The 20,141-nt window shown below is 38.6% G+C and overlaps 3 protein-coding genes across 3 annotated transcripts; 1 reads left to right on the forward strand and 2 right to left on the reverse strand.

Moving 5' to 3' along the window:
* The first annotated feature begins 57 nt into the window (after positions 1 to 57).
* Positions 58 to 9,645, forward strand: LOC137106514 (probable polypeptide N-acetylgalactosaminyltransferase 8). The gene is made up of 12 exons (XM_067489906.1): positions 58 to 1,964; positions 2,455 to 2,698; positions 3,100 to 3,266; positions 4,007 to 4,190; positions 4,292 to 4,489; positions 5,482 to 5,596; positions 5,673 to 5,858; positions 6,008 to 6,145; positions 6,952 to 7,047; positions 7,118 to 7,285; positions 7,358 to 7,562; positions 9,506 to 9,645. The coding sequence occupies exons 1-11, from the start codon at positions 1,769 to 1,771 to the stop codon at positions 7,535 to 7,537; spliced, it is 1,872 nt and encodes a 623-aa protein (XP_067346007.1). The 5' UTR covers positions 58 to 1,768; the 3' UTR covers positions 7,538 to 7,562; positions 9,506 to 9,645.
* ada2b (adenosine deaminase 2b) lies at positions 7,360 to 13,394 on the reverse strand. Its single transcript, XM_067489907.1, has 10 exons — positions 12,661 to 13,394; positions 11,344 to 11,563; positions 11,049 to 11,259; positions 10,834 to 10,961; positions 9,712 to 9,802; positions 9,494 to 9,602; positions 8,885 to 9,042; positions 8,605 to 8,807; positions 7,917 to 7,993; positions 7,360 to 7,493 (listed from the first exon to the last, which is right to left on the reverse strand). Exons 1-10 carry the CDS (start codon positions 13,025 to 13,027, stop codon positions 7,453 to 7,455), a joined length of 1,605 nt encoding a protein of 534 aa, XP_067346008.1. The 5' UTR covers positions 13,028 to 13,394; the 3' UTR covers positions 7,360 to 7,452.
* Positions 13,395 to 13,530: 136 nt separating this feature from the next.
* atp6v1e1b (ATPase H+ transporting V1 subunit E1b) lies at positions 13,531 to 19,755 on the reverse strand. The gene is made up of 10 exons (XM_067489914.1): positions 19,611 to 19,755; positions 19,450 to 19,490; positions 18,204 to 18,269; positions 17,099 to 17,208; positions 16,805 to 16,871; positions 16,611 to 16,700; positions 16,178 to 16,246; positions 15,998 to 16,092; positions 14,954 to 15,041; positions 13,531 to 14,281 (listed from the first exon to the last, which is right to left on the reverse strand). The coding sequence occupies exons 2-10, from the start codon at positions 19,480 to 19,482 to the stop codon at positions 14,219 to 14,221; spliced, it is 681 nt and encodes a 226-aa protein (XP_067346015.1). The 5' UTR covers positions 19,483 to 19,490; positions 19,611 to 19,755; the 3' UTR covers positions 13,531 to 14,218.
* Positions 19,756 to 20,141: the final 386 nt, after the last annotated feature.

The following is a 20,141-nucleotide window of genomic DNA, read 5'->3' on the forward strand; positions in this document are numbered from 1 at the left end:
CATTTCATTAATTTTAAGAGTATAATGAGCTGACGAGATCAGTGATATCATAACTGAATTGGACAGCTGTAATGTAACTGAAGTGTTGCTTAACTCTTCACTCTGCTACGATTTAGCAACTTTCAGTTTTTGCAGATGCTTCAAATAGTCTTCAACAAGCTTCTGGCAGAATTCTGGTTGGATATTCGGCCACTCGTCTTGGCAGAAGCAATGACCTGGAAGATACTAATTCATCTAGGGTATTATCTTCCGGCCCCTGTTGACTAAACACACCTGATCCAGGTAATCGGCAGTTATTGATAACAGTGTCGTGCAGTGTTCCTTGAGGACCAGGATTGAGCACAACTGGTCTAGTTGAAAGGTTTAGGTTATGCTAAAGAATTTCCAGCTAATTCTGTTCCTCATTTATTCCATCCAGCTCCATTGACAACAAAACACTGGGTATAATGTTCTTGGGGTTGAGTGACTCTCCTTTACTTGTACAAATGTAGATCTGGTCATTGTGACCAAACAACTTAATATTTGTCTCATTTAGCCATAAAAGTTTTCTCCAGAAGATTCTTCTTTGTTTTTGTGCTTAAATTAAAACTCACTACGTGAGCTTCTCTGTTGGACAGCGCTCTTTGTAAATTTCTAATTGCAACTATAAATCAGAGCAGGCTTACAACTTTATTCCATAACTGAAATAGTGTGGGCACCAACGGTATGTAGGATAGTTATACTTGGTGTCATTAGTAAAGCACTGACTGCGCAGTCAGTGAGTTATAACATTTTATCTCTCTTAAATTGTCTTCATGTGTTTCACAGTGATAAGAAAGTGGTATTTAAAAAAAAAAAAAACTAATTTTAAATGAAATGACATGCAGAACTTGTTTTTCTGTTCACATAGCTCTATTAATTACTGTTTGTATATATACATTTGTCGTTTATGATAATAAAGGCAAACAGGTGGTTAGCAATATGGGAGATTGTACAAGGATGCAGTATCCTGTTTATGTCTAATGACAGCAACATGGGTGGGGAATTATGGTCTAGCAAAAATCAAAAGGCGTTAAGGCCATCACTCGCTTCAGAACAGCTTTAGTACTATGAATTGTTTCCATAATAAACACACTCCTGCAAATATTAACAAAAGTAAAATAAGGAAAATGCTCACAATGAAATTATGATGCAATATACAAATTGCACATAAAGTGTCTTGAATAAAAATAAAGCTTCATTTGAAAAGGTCCTGTTTATTGGGAACTGGAATTGTTTGAAGAAATTTGTCACCTCATCTGAAAGGCTGTCTCAGTTGAAACTGTTACCATAAAACATGCTCAGCCATATTAATATTCACCTAGGCTCTAAGTATGAATTAGTGCAAAACTGGACTAAAGTTGACTGTAGTAGCTCATAATAATAATAATAATAATGTCTAATAATAAGCAAAGATGTTTATCATAATTGCTAAAAGTTAGAAGTAAACTTACCCTTACTTTTTGCTGCTACCTGAGATATTGTAGCACAGATTTAAATTCATCAGGATACAATGGAAAATGGATCAGGAGACTCGGCAGAGTGAATAAGACAATGATACATCCAGTAAATGTGACTATGGTTTGAACTTGATATCAGGTAACATGGATATGTTGCATGATTTGGTGTGTGTGTGTGAGTGTGTGAGAGAGAGGGAGGGAGGGGGTGTGGAGACAGAGAGAGTGCAATGAAAGAAAATCTACTTTCTCCCCCTATTTCAGTATGAGGCAGCCCAAGACACGGAGACATCATGATGAGACCTGGTTGTCTTAAAGGATTACTTTTGGTCTCCACTGTGGCTCTTGCTTTACTGTACCTCAGCTCAATTAAGAGAGAAGTCCATACACATTCAGAAAGACTGCAGAAAGCCCACCAGAATGATTCTATCAGGGGCCAGGGAATGCTCAAGAGGATGGACAAGATGGAAGCAGACATCAACAAGCTGCGTGAGTCAAAGTTTTATTTGAACTACTATTTTTTTATAGTATATTTAAAGTATTTAACAAAATAAATATTTTAAAATCTAAATTTCTTAGGTTAATGCTGCTGCAAAGCTGCTTCACATTATAATTCAAGCATCAAACCATAGTTTATAGCCCAAAGAGGCACAACATTCAGTTTAACTACTGATTAGTGTTTTTTTTTCTTCATTAATTAATTAATTAGTCAAATGAAAGTTTCAACTCTGCTTTTACAAAATTGGCATGCAAACAACAATTATGCAACAAGTCATTTCTGACTGCACCTCCAAGTTAAATAAAAATACACATAATGCTGCATTTACTAATGAATGTAGCAGTGCAAAGGTGAGCACTGACTTATTTGTTAGTGAAATAAAGCAAGCAATATTTACATTTCAGGGAGGAGCAAATCTCCAGCCATCTACTGTATCATTTACTGATCAAGGGTAAAGCCAGCACTGTCTTATCTTCACAGTCAGTATAATGAATGACCTTGGAAAGAAGGAACTGGTGCCACAGAAAAATGCAGAAGTGAAGAAAGAGCAGAAAATGGTGCGGAAGCTGTACCCAAACTCATATCTGTTCAGAAAGTGGGGCGAGGAGCTGTCAGAGGAGGAGCAGAAGGAGGCAGAGAGGTTGTTTCGGAAATATGGTTACAATGCTTTCCTTAGCGACCGACTGCCCCTGAACAGAGAGATCCCTGACACCAGGCCCACCAGGTGAACGTAATTTATTTCTGAGGGAACAAATAAACCACACCATCTAAAACACATCATCCCACTGAGCTGCTTAATGATCCCCGTTTAACATAAAACTCACATTTGATACACTTTTCATTTCTTTGTTTTAATTTTTTCCCCTCTTCTTTTCCTCAATGATCCAAAGCTTCCCTTAAAAATACATAATTTATTCTAAATGAATCAATTTCGGAGACATTAGTACAGTCTTATTTAGGAACTTACTAATTAATATACTTATACTCCTTTTCTGTGAGCATAATGTAACATTATCATGGTTAGGTAAAAATGTAAAGCAATAAAAACACATGCCAAATCAACATGTGTAACATGTTTTCAAAGAAAACAATTTAAATATCTGCTAATACTGTTTCTGCTCACAGGTGTACTGAGAAAAAGTACCCAGAGGATCTTCCTACCATCAGCATTGTCTTAATCTACCTGGATGAAGCCCTCTCTATCATCAAAAGGGCCATACGCAGCATCATCGACAAGACCCCAGCTCGGCTGCTGAAAGAAATCATTCTGGTCGACGATCACAGCAGCAACGGTAGGTGGACCTGGTCCGCAGGTGATTACTAGCGTGTCCAGTTTATTGCTGTAAATTCACTGTCCAGCTGTGGCAGGTGAGATGTGCAATGTGTTCTTTTAGCTTTTGTGAGGATTTTTTTGTTTGAATCAAAACAGATATACTATCCATTGCACATTATGGTATGTTGACATATGCAGTGGCAGCTGTGCAAATCAGTACAGTAAAATGAGCTAAGCTCAGATGACAGTACCAAAGCAGGCTGGGGATGAAGTGCTTGCCTCTGTCTGGATTCCAATTGAAGTGAAAGTGATATAGTGAAAACATAGGGTGTGTAATGTGGCTGGTGTTTGATAAGAAATGTAATTTGGCTACATTATGTAAAGAAACACCTGTCAAAGTCAACCAAAGGTGTGTCTGGCACGTAATCTTGTTTTTTCAGTGCAAAACTACATGAAAATGTTTATCTGATATAAATATAAGGGTTTGAATAAGGATAATCAAAATTTACAATAAAACTGTCTTTTCTTTTTTACAGTTGAGTTGGAAGGACTAAAAAAAGTAGGAATTTTGCACTAATACAGCTGCAGTTTTGGCAAATATTCACAGAATATATTGAACTCTGGTGGTTGAAGCCTCGTGTCAATGTGAAATGACTTTTTCATCAAAACTGGGACTATTTATGTCCTCCATCATTTCCCAAAGGGGATATTGGAAAGGGAACTGTTCCTTTTATAACAATAATATATTTTTTTTTCCAGAGGACTTGATGGACAAACTGGATGAGTACATCGACTTGATTCACGAGGAGTTTCCAGGCCTGGTGAAGAAAGTCCGGCACACTCAGCAGCTTGGCCTCACCCAGGCCAGACTGTCAGGGTGGAGGGCTGCTGAAGGGGATGTGGTGGCCATCTTGGACGCTCACATAGAAGTCCATGTGCAATGGTTAGTTTAAATTCAGTGCAACATGAGTGTTGTTGCTATGATAAACCTGTTACCAGGTTCTTTTGTCTCTGTTCTGACAAGTTTAACTGTTGTGTGTCCAGGGCAGAGCCATTGTTAGCGCGCATTAAAGAGGACCGCACTGTTATTTTGACACCAGTGTTTGACAAAGTCCACTTTGATGACTTGACACTGACTCCCTACAAAGCTGCAGCTAATGCCTTTGACTGGGCACTGTGGTGCATGTATGAGTCCTTCAGACCTGAGTGGTACGCTTTAAACGACAACACGCAACCTGGCAAGTAAGTTTGAGTTAGTTAGAGTCAGTTGTGCTCAAATCACAAAAAGTATATATGAGCACGGAAAGGTCTGATGTTTTGAAAATATACTTGTTTATTTTCCTCCCAAGAGTCGGATGAAAAGATTAATTCCATTCTAGTTTTTTTTTTTTTTTTTTTTACAGTATTTATCCGTTTTTCACAGTGGAAACATTTTTGAGCAATTTTTCAATTAGATTTCACAAAATAATGTTTTTGTTTATGAAATGTTAATCTGCAAACTCCCAAACAGTTTGTCAGAACTAAAACAGCGTTTTGGACAGGAGATGAAACTTCAAGAACCTTAACGTTACCTGACATTAAATCGCACTTTTACTAAAACATTTTAGTGGTTTTACTCTAACAAATTTACCACTTTAGGTTATTCACTTATCGCATTCTGTTATTCATAGGCTTGAATTTCCATATAGACAATTAATGTATGTGTGGAATAGGCAGAAAGATAATGTAAAATGAGAACCAGAGTCAGTTTTATTCAGTTTTATTAAGGTCATATCCTCAGTATTTAGACTGGGAGCTAGTGGGATTTTGAACACTACAAAACCTTACATCTATACATGGTGTTTTTTTGTTTGATTGTTTTTTGACTAAATATTTAAAAAATTGCTTGAATTTAGACAAAAAATTTAATAAAAATGAAAAATAAGTGCTCTTTCTCCACCAAAACCACATTGCTGCCAGTGTTCTGGGAAGTATGCAATTCATAATGAAAATATTTTAGAGTCTAGTTAGATTACTTGCTCTCAGTTGTTGAAGTTTTTATTAAAAAAGAAGCAAACCAACAAAAAACATGGACCTCAATATTTAAAATAAATCTAGGCTTTGACCTTATTGATAGAAAATTGAGATACGTGAATTTCAAGCATGGCTAGATGCAAATAATTATGTCTGAATGTATCAAGCTTTCAACTTTATTTAATTCTAATTTACTGCAACCTGTCAAATTCTGTCAACAGGAGCCCCTCCATCATGGGGATTCTTGTAGCTGATCGCAAGTTCTTTGGAGAGATCGGAAGCCTTGACAGTGGAATGAAGATATATGGGGGTGAAAATGTGGAGCTCGGCATCAGGGTAAGATTTCAAACTATAGGTGTTAAATGTCCGTTTAAAATGTACTTGTTAAATAGCTGACGGTTGTTTTTGGCAGGTGTGGCTGTGTGGAGGAAGCATAGAGGTTATACCTTGCTCTAAAATTGCCCACATTGAACGAGCAGTAAAACCCTACCTCCCAGACCTGAGTGTGATGGTAAAGCGTAATGCCCTGAGGGTGGCAGAGGTGTGGCTGGACGAATACAAATATAATGTCAACATAGCCTGGAACCTTCCACTAGAGGTGAGGGATGACGTGAATGCTGTTTGTTAATCTAAGAACACAAATGAATGATTTACTGACTTTATTAAGCCACAAGTCATTAAAAGGCCAATTTGACTAAAGTAAACACTGTGGCTCTTCTTCCTCCTCAAAAATATTTTTCCCCACAGAATCACGTAATAGACATTGGGGACGTGTCAGAAAGGAAGAAGCTGAGAGAGAGACTTAACTGTAAGCCCTTCAAGTGGTATCTGGAAAACGTTTACCCCATGCTGGAACCCCTGTATGACCTGCTTGGTTATGGAGCTGTGAGTCAAAAACAACTTCATGTGAAAGGCTGAATATGCCAGTGTTACAGTCATACTCAAATGTTTCGTTTAGTTTTAGATTAAATTGATTCTGTTTGGAGTCACTGCATATCTGATAGCAGCAAGTTGATTATGTTGATAATGCTACATGAAAACATTGTGAATCAGTGTCCAAATCTATGGTATAAATTTCATAATCTGCCCATATTGATGGACATCTGTGTAAAACTTTGGAAAAACTGTAATTTATATGCTGACAGTTCACTGAGCGCTCACTACAATAACAAACAGTCATAATTATAATAACCATGATGATTCATGATAAGGGGTGTTGGTCTTTGGTAATTTGGTTCTTTTCAGGATGAATTTTTAACTGGCACTTTACAATGCGGTGTCAAACTGACAGTGGTGATCACAGCTGAGTCCAGGCTCTGGTTTCCACTATAGCATTGTGTTTTTATTGTGGTGCCATATGAGGGATTTGAGATCACAGCCATTGATTTCTGATTGTGGCCTTGTTCCTTGTGACATTAATAACCATAGCTCCCGAAATCCTATAATTATCTGTAATTTGAAGGGTTTGTTTTCTTTTATTCAACACATTATATCTTTCATGTAGATACAAGCTGAATAAGTTACTCTGAATGAAGCTTAAACAACAGCTGGATATTATCACCTTTATGCAGGAAGATGTATTTAAGGCATATTGGATTAGGTAAATCTTTGTGTACAGAATGTTATGTCAGGCCAGTATTTGTATTTGGATGCTATAAAAGCAGGTTACTTCAATTTGCTTCTGTTGGCAGCTTAACAATGAACTGAAGCCGGATCTGTGTATTGACCAAGGCCCAGTGCCAGGGAACACACCTATTCTCTATGCCTGTCACTTCGGAGGATCTCAGGTATGTTTAGAGCCTCACCACATGTCCACAGTTTTGTTTTTTGTGGATAATTAATGTTCTTTTGTTGCAGCATTGTTATTATCGCCCAGATGGACAACTTTATATCGGCAGAATAAAATCTCACAAGTACAACAGCAACCTCTGCCTGGTGGACCCCGGCAATGGAAACACCCCAGGACTGTACGAGTGCAAAACTGCTCAGCACAAGAAGTTTCACATGCTGTGGGATTTTAAACAGGTGCAAATTTCAGTTTTAGAAAATTAAATTGACACCAAACATTGTGATTGACAAAATGTGTTTAATTCCCAGAATGGACCCATCAAAAACAAAGAAACACACAGATGTCTGGAACTTGCACTCGGTGGAGGCGGCTCTTACAAACTCATTGTTCAGCCGTGCAGTGGTCAGAAATGGAAGATACAGAATGTCATCAACCCAAAGACCCCTGTAAAGGCCCCAGAAGACATTAATGCACAAAAACTGCAATGAAACAAACGGACAGCTTGTGTTTGGGGTGAGTTTACATTTTGCATCCACAAGAGTTGAACAGTACACAAATTGTGACCTAGATCCCTAAGAAGTAATTATTTTAATCTTGCTTTTGCTTGCTGTTAGATAAATGTAAATTGGTGACACACATTAGGTTAGAGTACAAAATCTGGGATTAATTCCTTTTCATAATAACAAAGGTTAAAGAGAACAGAGTGACTTATAAATCTCCTCAGCAAGTTCAATGTAAAGAGTCTTTGCATGTTCGAGAAAAATCTACCTTCCCTACTCAACATCCATCGCATACAAATATTTGCGTTAGTTTAACCGCATTATCAAGTCACACAGGATCCGCTGTGCTTTGGCTGTCACACTTTACCAGTAATGAAAATATCCCATTTGTTCTGCCATGTGTCAAGAGCCATGTCCTTTAAATGAAGTGGTAGCGAGCTGTACCTGCAGGCATTAATGAGACAACTGTGAGTTTTGTAGGCTTTAACAGGCGCTATATAAATAAAGTTGAATTGAATTGAACGTGCACTCAATTGATAACACTAAAACACTTAACAACAACTTAATATTGAATTATTATTCACCTAAAACAAATGTCTTGAGTTATTACACCGGTTTAAACGTTTGCATTCCCCTTTATAAAACTATTTAAAAATTTTAATTTTATGATGAAGGTACAAGCTCAATGTGCCTTAAATGCTTTGTTTGTGAGGGGAAAAAAGTTTCACCCTTTTTGGCAATTCAAGATAAGGGGATGCAAACTTTTGCACCGAACTGTATTTCCAGAAAGAGTACTGTGTGCTATATTTGACGGTAAGAGTGTGTGTGAGGCTCCTCAATATGTTTTTATTACATCACAGAGAAGTAGGATACTGGGCTTTAGATACTGAGAAATAGATGTTAGCCGGATCAATTCATTCATGGTTTTCATCTTTTCACATCATTAAATAGCATAAGAAAAATATAGAACTTATCCTGTAAAATCACCAGCTTTATGAAAGGTAAAGAACTATCTAAACACAAGCAGTTAGAAATAAAAACCAACAGATTCTGACCTGATAGAATTGAGGGCGAGCTCCTTCAGGGTGCCCAGGTTTGCCTTTAGCCCGCCGACACCAACAAAAGCTTGATAGAAGTCATAGGAGAGGCCTGTGGTGCCAAACAGAGATGGGTCGTCTGAGCTGATCACCATCGGGTGGCCCTCAGACATCAGAACAGCTGCGGGGTGGTTCCTAAGGTCTGACACCAGCTTCAGCACCTGAGGTCAAACACAACCATGAACACAGGGAGGGATTTTCCTTTTTCTGTTGCACTGAGAACAAAAGGTTGCCTGACCTGGTTTGAGATGGGGCACAGCTCCACAGCAACATTTCTTTTCCTAGAAATCTCTTTAGCAAGTGGATGGTGCGCCAAAGCGAAACCATGCCCAATGCGTGTGGTGTTGAACAGAAGGGCGTCAAGAATGTTTTGGTCTACGTCTGTGCCTTCGTTATCTGCAATAAGGTCAGAGTATCTATAAAAACGTATAGAATTTAAAACAGGAAAGCTTCTGGTGTCACTCACGAGTATTGTGCTCTTACAGAGGAAAGGTCTGAGGGAGGCAGTCAAGTGGATGATTAACAGTTAAAACGTGCTGACCCATGACAGGTTCATACATTTTTAGAGTCTCAAAACAGTCAATTGCTCATATGAACACTTGGAAAAAAATGTGAAATGTTTAAACCACTAGGGACAAAACTACAGCTCAGTGTATCTACGTGAAGTGCAGTTACACATAAAGACACAGTTAAAGATTCAGAATTTGAAGAACGCTACAACCAATTATCTAAAAAAAACATACTTAATGTTTTTCCCCCTTTTTTTTTTTTACAGTACATAGTTTAAGAGATGTTTAAAGTCTTTGACGGTAATAATCTATGTATTTTATGTGTTTGATCTACTCACCTGTCTCTCCAGCATGAAAGAAGTACGGCAGTGTGACACCCAGCTCTGCAGGCAGAGAAAGCGCCTCCCTGAAGTACCAGAGGGTCCTTCCACTGTCCTCCCTGCCAACCTGTGTTTGCACAAGTAAAACCATAAAGAAGTCCCATGGTGTCCCACCAACTGGGACACCGAAGAATTTATTTATTGAGGGTTAAAGTCAGTTAAGAATCGCTTCTCACCAAGTCAAATCCTGCGACGACATCTGGGAAATCCTTCTGCAGCTGAATGGCCTCTTTCACAGCTGCTTTGACCTCAAACACAGACAGAGCCCTACAGAGAGCAGAGGCAGTAGTTCTAAAGGTAACAACAGGCATCTCATTTTATCTGTTAAAGAAGATCAGATTCTCGTGTTACATGTCTTTGTGCATGGTAATAATACCTGCACCTAGTGCATCAGTTATAAATACAGCAATGTTACCACATGGGTCACAAATCACGACAAGACAGAAAAGCTAATGTCAGATAATATAATGCATTGTAGACATTTGCCCCCCAAAAAACAGAGGAATATTTGCTTATTTTCCTGAAAGTATTGTCAGATGTTATGGGTAGTATGGGTGCACATATTTATAGTACTTTGCTAAAAACATAATTGCTTAAAGTGGCACTTCAGCAATTAGGTGTTGGGACAATTTTATTACCAACTGTGTCAACAACCTGCCTCTCTTCCACACCTATTGATGGCATCTTGCTCAAAAGACGTTTGAAGAATTCACTGAGCGACCTAAGCAGAGCAGCAGAGGCCAGGACATCTTGACTTCGACACATTAAAATAAAAGCATTTAAAAAGCTCTAAGCCATTGTCTCACTTTGTTAATTATTCATTTATCATATGATTTTAGTGTTTAAATGAAAATGCTTCTTTTTAAAATTAGAATCTCTGTTCAGGGCAGTGTGGGATAATAATAAAACACTAATACATAAAATTTGGGCTTATTACATCAATGAGGCAGAATGTTTGCTTAAGACACTTCTGTACTATGTACCACAAAAATGAGTACAGTACAGATGTTTTTACACTAACAACCCACTGCACACAATTATTACTAAAAAGATTTGCCACTAAATTGAACACAGCACTTGTAAATGCCAACAAAATCTCTCCAAAACGTAAAAGCAGACATTAGAAAACAGGCTATGTGGTACAAAAATGTCAATGTCCCCCTTTCATAAACAATGTAATTTCTGTTTCCAGGACATAGCAAATTCAATATGAGAAAATATATAAAACTATTCCTATGTCTCTGCTGTAGGTACCTTCTGGATTCTGGTGATGTTAATACAAAAATATATTACAGTACCTGTGCAAAGAAAGTATGATGCGAGCCCCAAGGAAGTCTGGATGATCTGCAACAAATTTCTTTGTAACATCTTCAAATGTTTTCAGACTCCAGACCTTGTCATGAATGGTTCCATCGAGCTCATACGTCTGCAACAGAAACATTTTAGTTAAATTTGAAAGCCTCCTTAATGTACTGCCACCGTCCAGAAGGTTCAGAAAAAAACAAACACAAACCTTTGAGAGACCGCTCCGGAGTTCCAGATACATGACATTGTCATGGTGAAGCTCCTCTAGGCCCCGGTACAAGTAGTCCCTCAGCACAGGAGCGTAGGTAATTAGCCCTGCAGCTGCAATGAAGGCTTTCTCAAACTTCTGCCACACAACATCTTGGCTTGGGTATACACCATCCGGATCCTCAGTGAACAAGGTGAGGTGCTGCATTAAGCTGAAACACCCCAAACCAAAGATTTTGTGTTCATCCTCCCATTAGGCCTTGAAATGTGTAAAAGAGGGGGATATTTTACTCAACCTGTTATCAAAGGCTGCAGGGTCTTTGATTTTGGCTCTTAGAGTCTCGAGCAGCTGCCAGTAGAAGCACTCCCAGCGCGGGAAAGGTTGGTGGTCTGAGAACAAGAAGCGGACCGAGTTGTCCCATGTGAAGCAGATGTAGCAGTGAGGTCTGTAGGTGACGTTTTTCACCAGCCAATCAACACTGACCAGAGACGAGCTGTGTACGTGAAGGGCTGCACCTGTCACCAAAACAGAAGGATGTTAGTGAGAACTGCCGTAGTGAGACTTGATGGTGACAAAACTACTGGGGGCTATGAGCCTGTACGGCTAAAGTAACAAAGGGCTTGTTTGTCTGACCCCCCCCCCCCACCTCATAACACATGACTGCATTGCATTATTATTGTTATTACAAACAACCTGTGCAATATTACGTTACTGATACAACCACTGTGCCTTCAATTATCAGCATAAAACCTACATGTATATTTTACAATTTAACTATTATTATAAAAGCTGTATGTACTGCATATACAACCACTACACATAAGATCTAACTGCATGCACATACTTATCAACCTATGTACACATACACCTGCCCTTACTCCTTCTGCTTGGACGTGATAGCAAAATGTCATGCGTAGTCATCCTTGATTCTTTCGCTGCTGGGAATTCGAGCTGGATACCATCTAGCTGTGAGGTGGCAGTGCTAACCACTCTACCACTGTGCCGTACATTCTGCTATTATACTGATTAAAATGTTTTTACCGTTTCCTTTTCCTGTATGATCATTAAATGTTACTGTAGCCTCATTATGCAGTGCATCTGTAACAAAACAAAAACTAAATATAATACAATTTAGAATTTGTCAGTGGTGTAAAAGGTAGAATAGAAATACCACAGTCTAGAAATACTGAAATCAAACGTACTATATGTATCCAAGTACTACTGAATAAGCATAATGGCTCATTTCACATTAATATATATTATAAATATTGATGAATTAATGAATTCATTTTCATTTTGCAGCTTATACTGATGGAGATTATTTTAATGACCTTATACACTGTTTTGATGATCATACCTATAATCTGAATTCACATATTGCTGGGTAGATTTAAAATGTTATAGAGGGGGGTCATAATTTTAATATTATTATTATTATTATTATTATTATTATTATTATACTTTTGTTTTATTAATCTACAAGGTAACTTTATCAAATATGGTTGAGTAAAAGTACAGTTTTTACCTCTGAAATCTAGCGCATATACTAAAGCAGAAAATGGACTTTAGTAAAAGTGCTTAGCTGCTTTATACCACAGTGTGTGTCCATCACCTTTAGGCATCTTCTGCAGCACTTTGAAGATGGAGCTCTGCTGGATGAGAGGCTTTGCTCGGAAAAAGTGAAGAGCAGGTGGGAATTGGGCAGCAGACATCTCTTTCTCCTTTAATTGATGCAAAGAAGCATCCAGCTCCTGCTCAGCTGCCGTCAGCGTCACTTGGCCTCCGGTCTGTCTGGATGCTTCCTCACGCATCAGCAGGTCTCTCTGAGTGGGGTCAGGAATCCCATCAGTCGCCCAAACAAACCAAAGAAGGGCCATGCAACTTACCACAGCCTGAAAGATTGAGGACGCCATGTCCTCGTGTGCCACAGGAGGGCGCCGTCCCCCTAAAACAGAAACACAGAAAAAACAATGAGACATAACCTAAGATATTAAAAGTTGTTTCTACAGCAAAGTGGTTAATTAAATCTAACAAGCTTCTTTAAAAGGTCATCAACACAATTACACGCTGCTGAGCCTGCATTACAGCACTGACTCCATTGATGAGCCTCTAAATGAGGAATGTCCAAAAGAGAAGTGAAAGAAGTGCCCAATTCTGATGCAAATCCATGAAACGTGGAAAAAATACAAGAGGAAAAACAATTTAAGGCAGACAATTGAAACAATTTAAATCAGAGAAATACTCACAAGTAAGAAGATGCTGCTGGTGTCCTTTACCTCAGCTAACTCCGTCTCCCAAAACGCTCAGCTTGTTTTCAAATATCAGTGCAGCATGTCAGCAAAAAACTGAGAGCAACTGGACAATTGAAGCATTTTTGTCTGACAAATACCATGTGATAAACTAATGAACAAAGCATGAACAACCAGCGCTGCATAATAAATGTACCCAGTGTGGATATTTTTACAAAGAGCAGAAATACTGCTAATCATTGATATTTTATTGGTATACATTTCCACCATAGAACATTTTCAGTTTGAGACAAAGAAAAAAAAAAGATAAAACGACCACACACACATATAATTTAATCTGGAAACCTCATATACATACAGCGCACCCTCTGGAATGATATCAGCCATCCTATTTTGCATGGCAGGAGAACAACGTACAGTCAACATCAATAAATTAACTGTTGCAAGGTCATGAACTGTCTTCACCTTCAGAGATGATTGGTTGGAGCAGACACTCATTAGCAACACAACACCCCACGCAACGTCTAATGTGGGGTACAGGTTAATGAACCTGGGAAAACTGACACAGAAGCTGTGTTTGTCATGAAGACTGATCAAGTTAGAGGACAACTTGTTACACGTCCAGCTAACCACACAAGCCTGTTGTCACTGACTCATCAGTGTAAACTAAGACCCTCGAGGGGCAGCAGCAGTATAAACCATTACAACTGTGCAGCACCCGGGATGCACATCTGTAATGTTGTCTTGCAGCATCTTTAATGTCCCTTAATGCACGGAAAAAAAATAAAACAACAAATAAAGCAATACATCACATACAACAATGCATCTCTTTTGCATTGGATGTTTCTTTCACAGACAGAGGAATGACATATTTCACATAATAAAAAATAAAAGTAGAGAGTTTTTCTCTAATACAGCTATTTAATCCATAAACTTGCGGTTTGGGTTGGCACCGAAGAGAGACACACGGATTCCAGGCATCATCTGCAAACACAGAAACACACGGTTCATGTAAAGTAAAGAACAATGACACTGATGTCAGATGTGAAAAATGACAGCAGGACTGGACAACAGGTCTAACAGATTAAAATCAAAACAAAAATCTGGGTTTATCGTTTTTATTGTTAAATTTATCCATACATTGCAATCATCTTTTAACATATTCAATAATTTCCATCCATCTATCTATCTTTAGAGCGACACACACACACACTACAGTTGTTCCATCACCTGAAAAGCAATGGTACCTTTATGGCACGTGACATGTAAAACATATTACCTTAAAAGCAAGTTTAATAATACTATTACTGTTTTTTTTTGCAAAGATAGAATCAGACAAAAATCCCAACAAGTGAACATGAAAGCCTTTTAAAAGTGTATTTGTGTAAGCAAGCACACACACACACACACACACACACACACACACACACACACACACACACACACACACACACACACACACACACACACACACACACACACACACACACACACACACACACACACACACACACACACACACACACACACACACACACACACACACACACACACACACACACACACACACACACACACACACACACACACACACACACACACACACGCCAAGTCTCAAGGATGAAAAGTGTGATTCAATGCGTCTCTGTTTCGTACCTGCTGAGCCATGAGGTCCAGTCTGCTCTCCAGGGTGTTTGACACTTTGATCTTTCCAGTGCCATTATAGATCTCAATTCCTCCAGAACTGAAATTCCACACCAAAACAAGTGCATTCAAATCAGTAAATCGGTCCATGTTTTGACAGGTTCAAACTAGGTTTTATATGTTTAACCTGCAACAACCAATTTGCATTAACAATGACACATTTATTTTTATTTTTACACAGCCAGCAACATTTTTACTATGGGACATTTTCTGTCCATGTGACAAATGTCAGCACAATTTTGACTCTTCCTTTAGCTCTGTTTTCAGTCTCTTACCAACTCCTGAGGGAAATATCTACTTGTTAGAATCTACACAGGAAGCATGTGGGGTTCACTTGTTGACACACAGCACAGTCTACAGAAACTGGAGGCTGCCGTTCACAATACCAACAAAACAAAAACAGTGTTACCAGTGAGTAACATATCTTCCCGTTTTATCATAAAAACGTGGTTTAAAAAAGTAGAACGAACCCAATCACAAATAACTGCATGCTGTGTTCAGTAGTAGCACCAAGGTACTGCAGCAAAAGATTGATTATTTGTGTTTACTTGTTATATTTCTCTGTTTTTTGTAGAAACAAATTAGTTTGGAGGCTTCCTGTGGAGCATTGACGCGCATGAGCCTGAAAAAGTGGACCGCAAGTGTAAAACTTTAGGTTGTGTCTACGTGTGTGAACTGTGCCACACGAGTCGATGTGTGGGAAGCCATTTGGAAAGACCTGAAGGACAAACAAACCACTAATGTACAAATATACTGAAAGCTGTAAAGAAACTGTTAGTGACATCAGCATCAACCTCCAGTGGCAGGAGTGAAGGTACCACAATCTACTGTTTGCAAAAGACTTCATGATGATGTAAATCAGACGTAAATACTCTTGTCTGATATCCATCTTTTTTTGGCAAACCCAAATGTTTTCCATCTAAAGCAAAAATAAAAGGAATTGGCCTCACTGTCCCAATACTTTTGGACGGGAGTGTATCAATCGGGGCTGCTTACATGTCTGAAGGTAAGAAGTTGTCCTGGTCAATGCGGACCTCCAGCTTGTCCTTCACAGCTGCCTTGTAGATGGGAATGCTCCTCTGGATGGACGCCTGTAAAAGAAGCGAGTGTATAAACACAATTTCAATTCAGAAAGCAGATTTAAGAAATGCGCACACTAACTCACAGACGACTCACCTGTACCATCTGCACGTCTTGTTTACGACAGCGAACAGTCACCTTGGACTCCAGGAGCTGATAAAAACCCTAATAGGAAGCATTGAAAATAAATAAACAAACCTGCATAAAAAATAACAATAATAGTTATCATTGTCCCTCCAGATGTTTTTAATAGGAGACAGCTGTCTCGTAGCTTTAGGGTATATATCCAAACAGGAATACAGTCTAGGCTTTATTAGAGACAGACAACAGCCATCTTCTGTTAAGATGAACAACTTGTACGTAAAATCAACATGGCACGCAATCCGCCATCAGCTTCCCTTGGGTAACAATTTTATCCATTTAAAAACAAAACCGCAACACACTGAAGTGGGCAACCAGCGATGAGGTCTTTGTGGATTCTTTTCCAGTGGAAGGTCTAAGGGTAGAGAATGGATGTCTGAAAACAAACCTGTAAGACCAATCCGTCCATCAGAGCTGCATACTTGGAAGGGTCTTTAGCGATGTTAGCGAGCCGCTGGCGAGCCTCATTCAGCATTTCCTGAAGGTACAAATACACAGGGGAGTCACACAGATGTCTGCATTATTATTTGTAATGTCCAAAGATGTGACAGCAAGATAAGAGGACGATGTGCATTAGCTTACTGAGATCATATCATCACGGGCCTTCAGGACCTTCAGTCTAGCCTGGTTCAACAGGTTGGACATTTGACTAGAAAAATAACACATTGGGCTTGTTTAGAAACCTAACTGGGCTGCGTTTGTGTGGAAACCTTGAAAACAATTTTGAGAAGGTCACAAGAGTCACTGTAGGACGAAGGGGCTAAAGAAAACTCCCGAAACCATGTGTCACACATACAGTTATTTCTTTGTTCTTTAATAGAACGGACTAAGGGAGGAAGGGCTTGACGTGTCCTGTGATGTCTCGCTGTGACTCACATTTTCTTTTGCTGCTCAATCTGCTTCTCTTTCTTCTCATAGTACTCCATTATCTTCAGCCTCTGAGTCTGAACCAGGCGGCCCTTCTCGATGTTGAACTCTTCCTCCGCCTGCAGGAGGAGACATAGTTCACACAGAGGAACCAGAAATTCTCCTTCTTTACTGGTCAGCACACTCATACTGCTCCAGCTTTGCTTTCCAACTGTGCCTATACGTCTCGATTATGGAATTACTAATGCAAATTTTTACAAATCACAAAAAGAATTACACACATTTGCTTGATGACCACAATCACTAAGAGGTGACCGGATTCCAACACATCAGCATCCATTAAAAAAAAAAAGTTTAATGAAGGATTGGACTACACTGAATAAAAGGTACTGACTTCAACTCAGGCTCTTTCACAGCTCCTGCGGCTGCTGCTTGTTTTTAAGATAAATTTAACATTTGTAGCTCCTCTGGAGTAAAGTAACAGTTTCGCTCTTTATCTGTTATTCACCGTGTGCACAGTTACACACGGAAAAGACTGAACTTACTGATTTCTCATCTCAGGCTTAATCAACTCAGAGTTCAGTGTTGAAATTCAGAGTTTGAAAAACCGGCTTTCCTCGAACAGGAGACAGGCGGATGTTACTGAAGCTTTTGTCACTTCAGTGAAGCGCACTGTTTTGGTGCACTGCATCAGGGCAAAAGAAAAACCAAGTGACTGTGACTTCGGAATCACTAAATGTCACATTAAGGGAATAAGAAAACACAATAATTGAGAACCATAAACCAGAAAGAAATGATCATGAGAATGAGAACTTTCCCACCTTACACCAAGTAATAATGTTAGCTAATAGCATTTGAAATGCCACTACATCACATTGTGATGAATGAAATGTTAAATACTAACCACAAAGTCAAAAAATGTGTTTGCGTGCAATATAATAATAATTATGATTGTTATATTTGATTACACACATATGGTAAATGGTACCAGATGTCACTGTACACACTTTGTCTAAAGCCCCAAAGCTACATCCCTAAAGTCTAACCCCCCTGCTCAAGTCACAGAGGGTACAGTAGAGCAGGGGAGTCTTTGTGTGATGCTGCTGATTTTTACCTTTGCATCGATTTCTTCGGCCTTCTCATTGGCCTCCTGCTCGATGAAGGCCATCATGTGCTTGATCTATAAACACAAACAAGAAACACGCTCATGTTTTGGGAATACATACAAGTGCATTCAAGCTATGAGCTGTTAAACCACTGGAGAATTTAAAGATCCACAGCAAATTCTCCATAGCTTTGTAATTTGCATGCAGCATTTTTGAAAGAGGGTCCAGGGTGTGTACAAGCAACATTCCTTCAAACAAATTACTCCTTTTTTAAAAACCATTTATTCGGAATTGCAGTTTCCAGTTTCTGCTTTCTGTTAAACTGCAAAAGTGGTATGAGAAAGATAAACCCTAATCCAGAAGGTCACACACAGACATTTCACTGCTGATCTATAGGCATTTCCTGCATCCTGAGAGTCTCTTCTAACAATACGGATAAAAAAATATTTCTTATATTCCCAAATAAAAATGTTTTTTTATTCACTTCCCAACTTGCAAGTGTATATCCTAATCCATTAATCTAAAACCAAGATATGTTCTTGCCGATTTGTTAAACACAAGCAAAATATTCACAAAATATTCTGTATGAAAATAAAAAATATTTTTAAAAATACAATAAATAGCTGCGGCTCATTAAACAACCTTCATGGTCACCATATATCTGGCATTTAGTCATTTAGATGTTGAGTACTGTGAACCGTAACAGGAATATACTGGGGCTAATATTGACCAATCTTCAACATGACACCTGGCTAAAACGTGAGCCTTCTCATTATTTGAGGTTTCTCAACCCACATCACATAATTATCACACATCTGCAGTTTTGCACTGCACCTCTTGATACCTATTTTCAGCGTTTGCTGAGATTGAATGTCCGGACAGTGGCTCACACTCCAAGTTCCTCATCTTTGGGCCCTGGCATGTGTTCATCATGTGATCAATTTGGAAATATGACATTTTACATCTAAGCGTAACTTTCACACTTGCCTGGCTTTAAAATGACTTCTCATTTAAGTGTGAAAAGTCTTGCTATATACAAAACCACCAGTCAAATCTAGCTTACATTTTATGCTAACATATACAGCTCTGTCAATGTCATCGTGTTGGAAACACACATTCACTTTCAAATAAAATGGCAGGGAACGGAAACGTGTCGTGCAGTGTTATTAAGAGCAGTGTACGACATTATTTAACGGGATAATGAGAGAGAACAGACCGAACTGTGTCATTCTGAAGGGTAAAACGCTTCGTTACCTGCTTCTGAACGTCGGCATCGCTGAGCGCCATGGTTGCAGCTGTGAAAGAAATTATAAAAAAACACTACATTCAACACAACTGGTACATAAAGAAAAGCGTCATTGTTAAAAATTGGATGTTAATGCTGCAGTGCGAGCATTAAATCGATTATCATTTACCTGGAATTCAGAGAAGAGGAGGTTTGAATTAATCGCCGCAGTCGTGACTCGTAAAGATGTCTACGGAGGATCAGCTGAGTTTCGGTGTCACATGATGTTTACTTCCTGTGATCAGCCAATCAGGAGCGAGGAAAAAGAGACGCGTCTATTCCACAATAAAAGAGGAAACGTACTATTTTTTATTCAGTTTTTTCATAAATAGCTTTACAATTTGTAATTAGAAATCCTAGTTTATCTATAGTAAATATAAATTACCAGTGTAAAGTTTGTATTGTACTTTATGTTGCTTAATTTGTCTGGCATTGCCATGATATTTCATTTAGAATTAGAAATAAGATGTTCTATTTAATGAATCTAATGGCAATTTTATTATGATTTCTTTAGTTGCTTCTGTTTTTGTGAAATGCACTTTACAACCCTTAATTTCTAAGTTCTAAGTAACAATAAAAACAAAAAAAAATATGGTTTCACAAAGCAGAAAATAACAAATACTAATGATCAGTTTAAAGTACAGTAAATAAAACTGTCAAT

This window comes from Channa argus, chromosome 21 (genome assembly GCF_033026475.1).
Source record: "Channa argus isolate prfri chromosome 21, Channa argus male v1.0, whole genome shotgun sequence".
Taxonomy (NCBI): domain Eukaryota; kingdom Metazoa; phylum Chordata; class Actinopteri; order Anabantiformes; family Channidae; genus Channa; species Channa argus.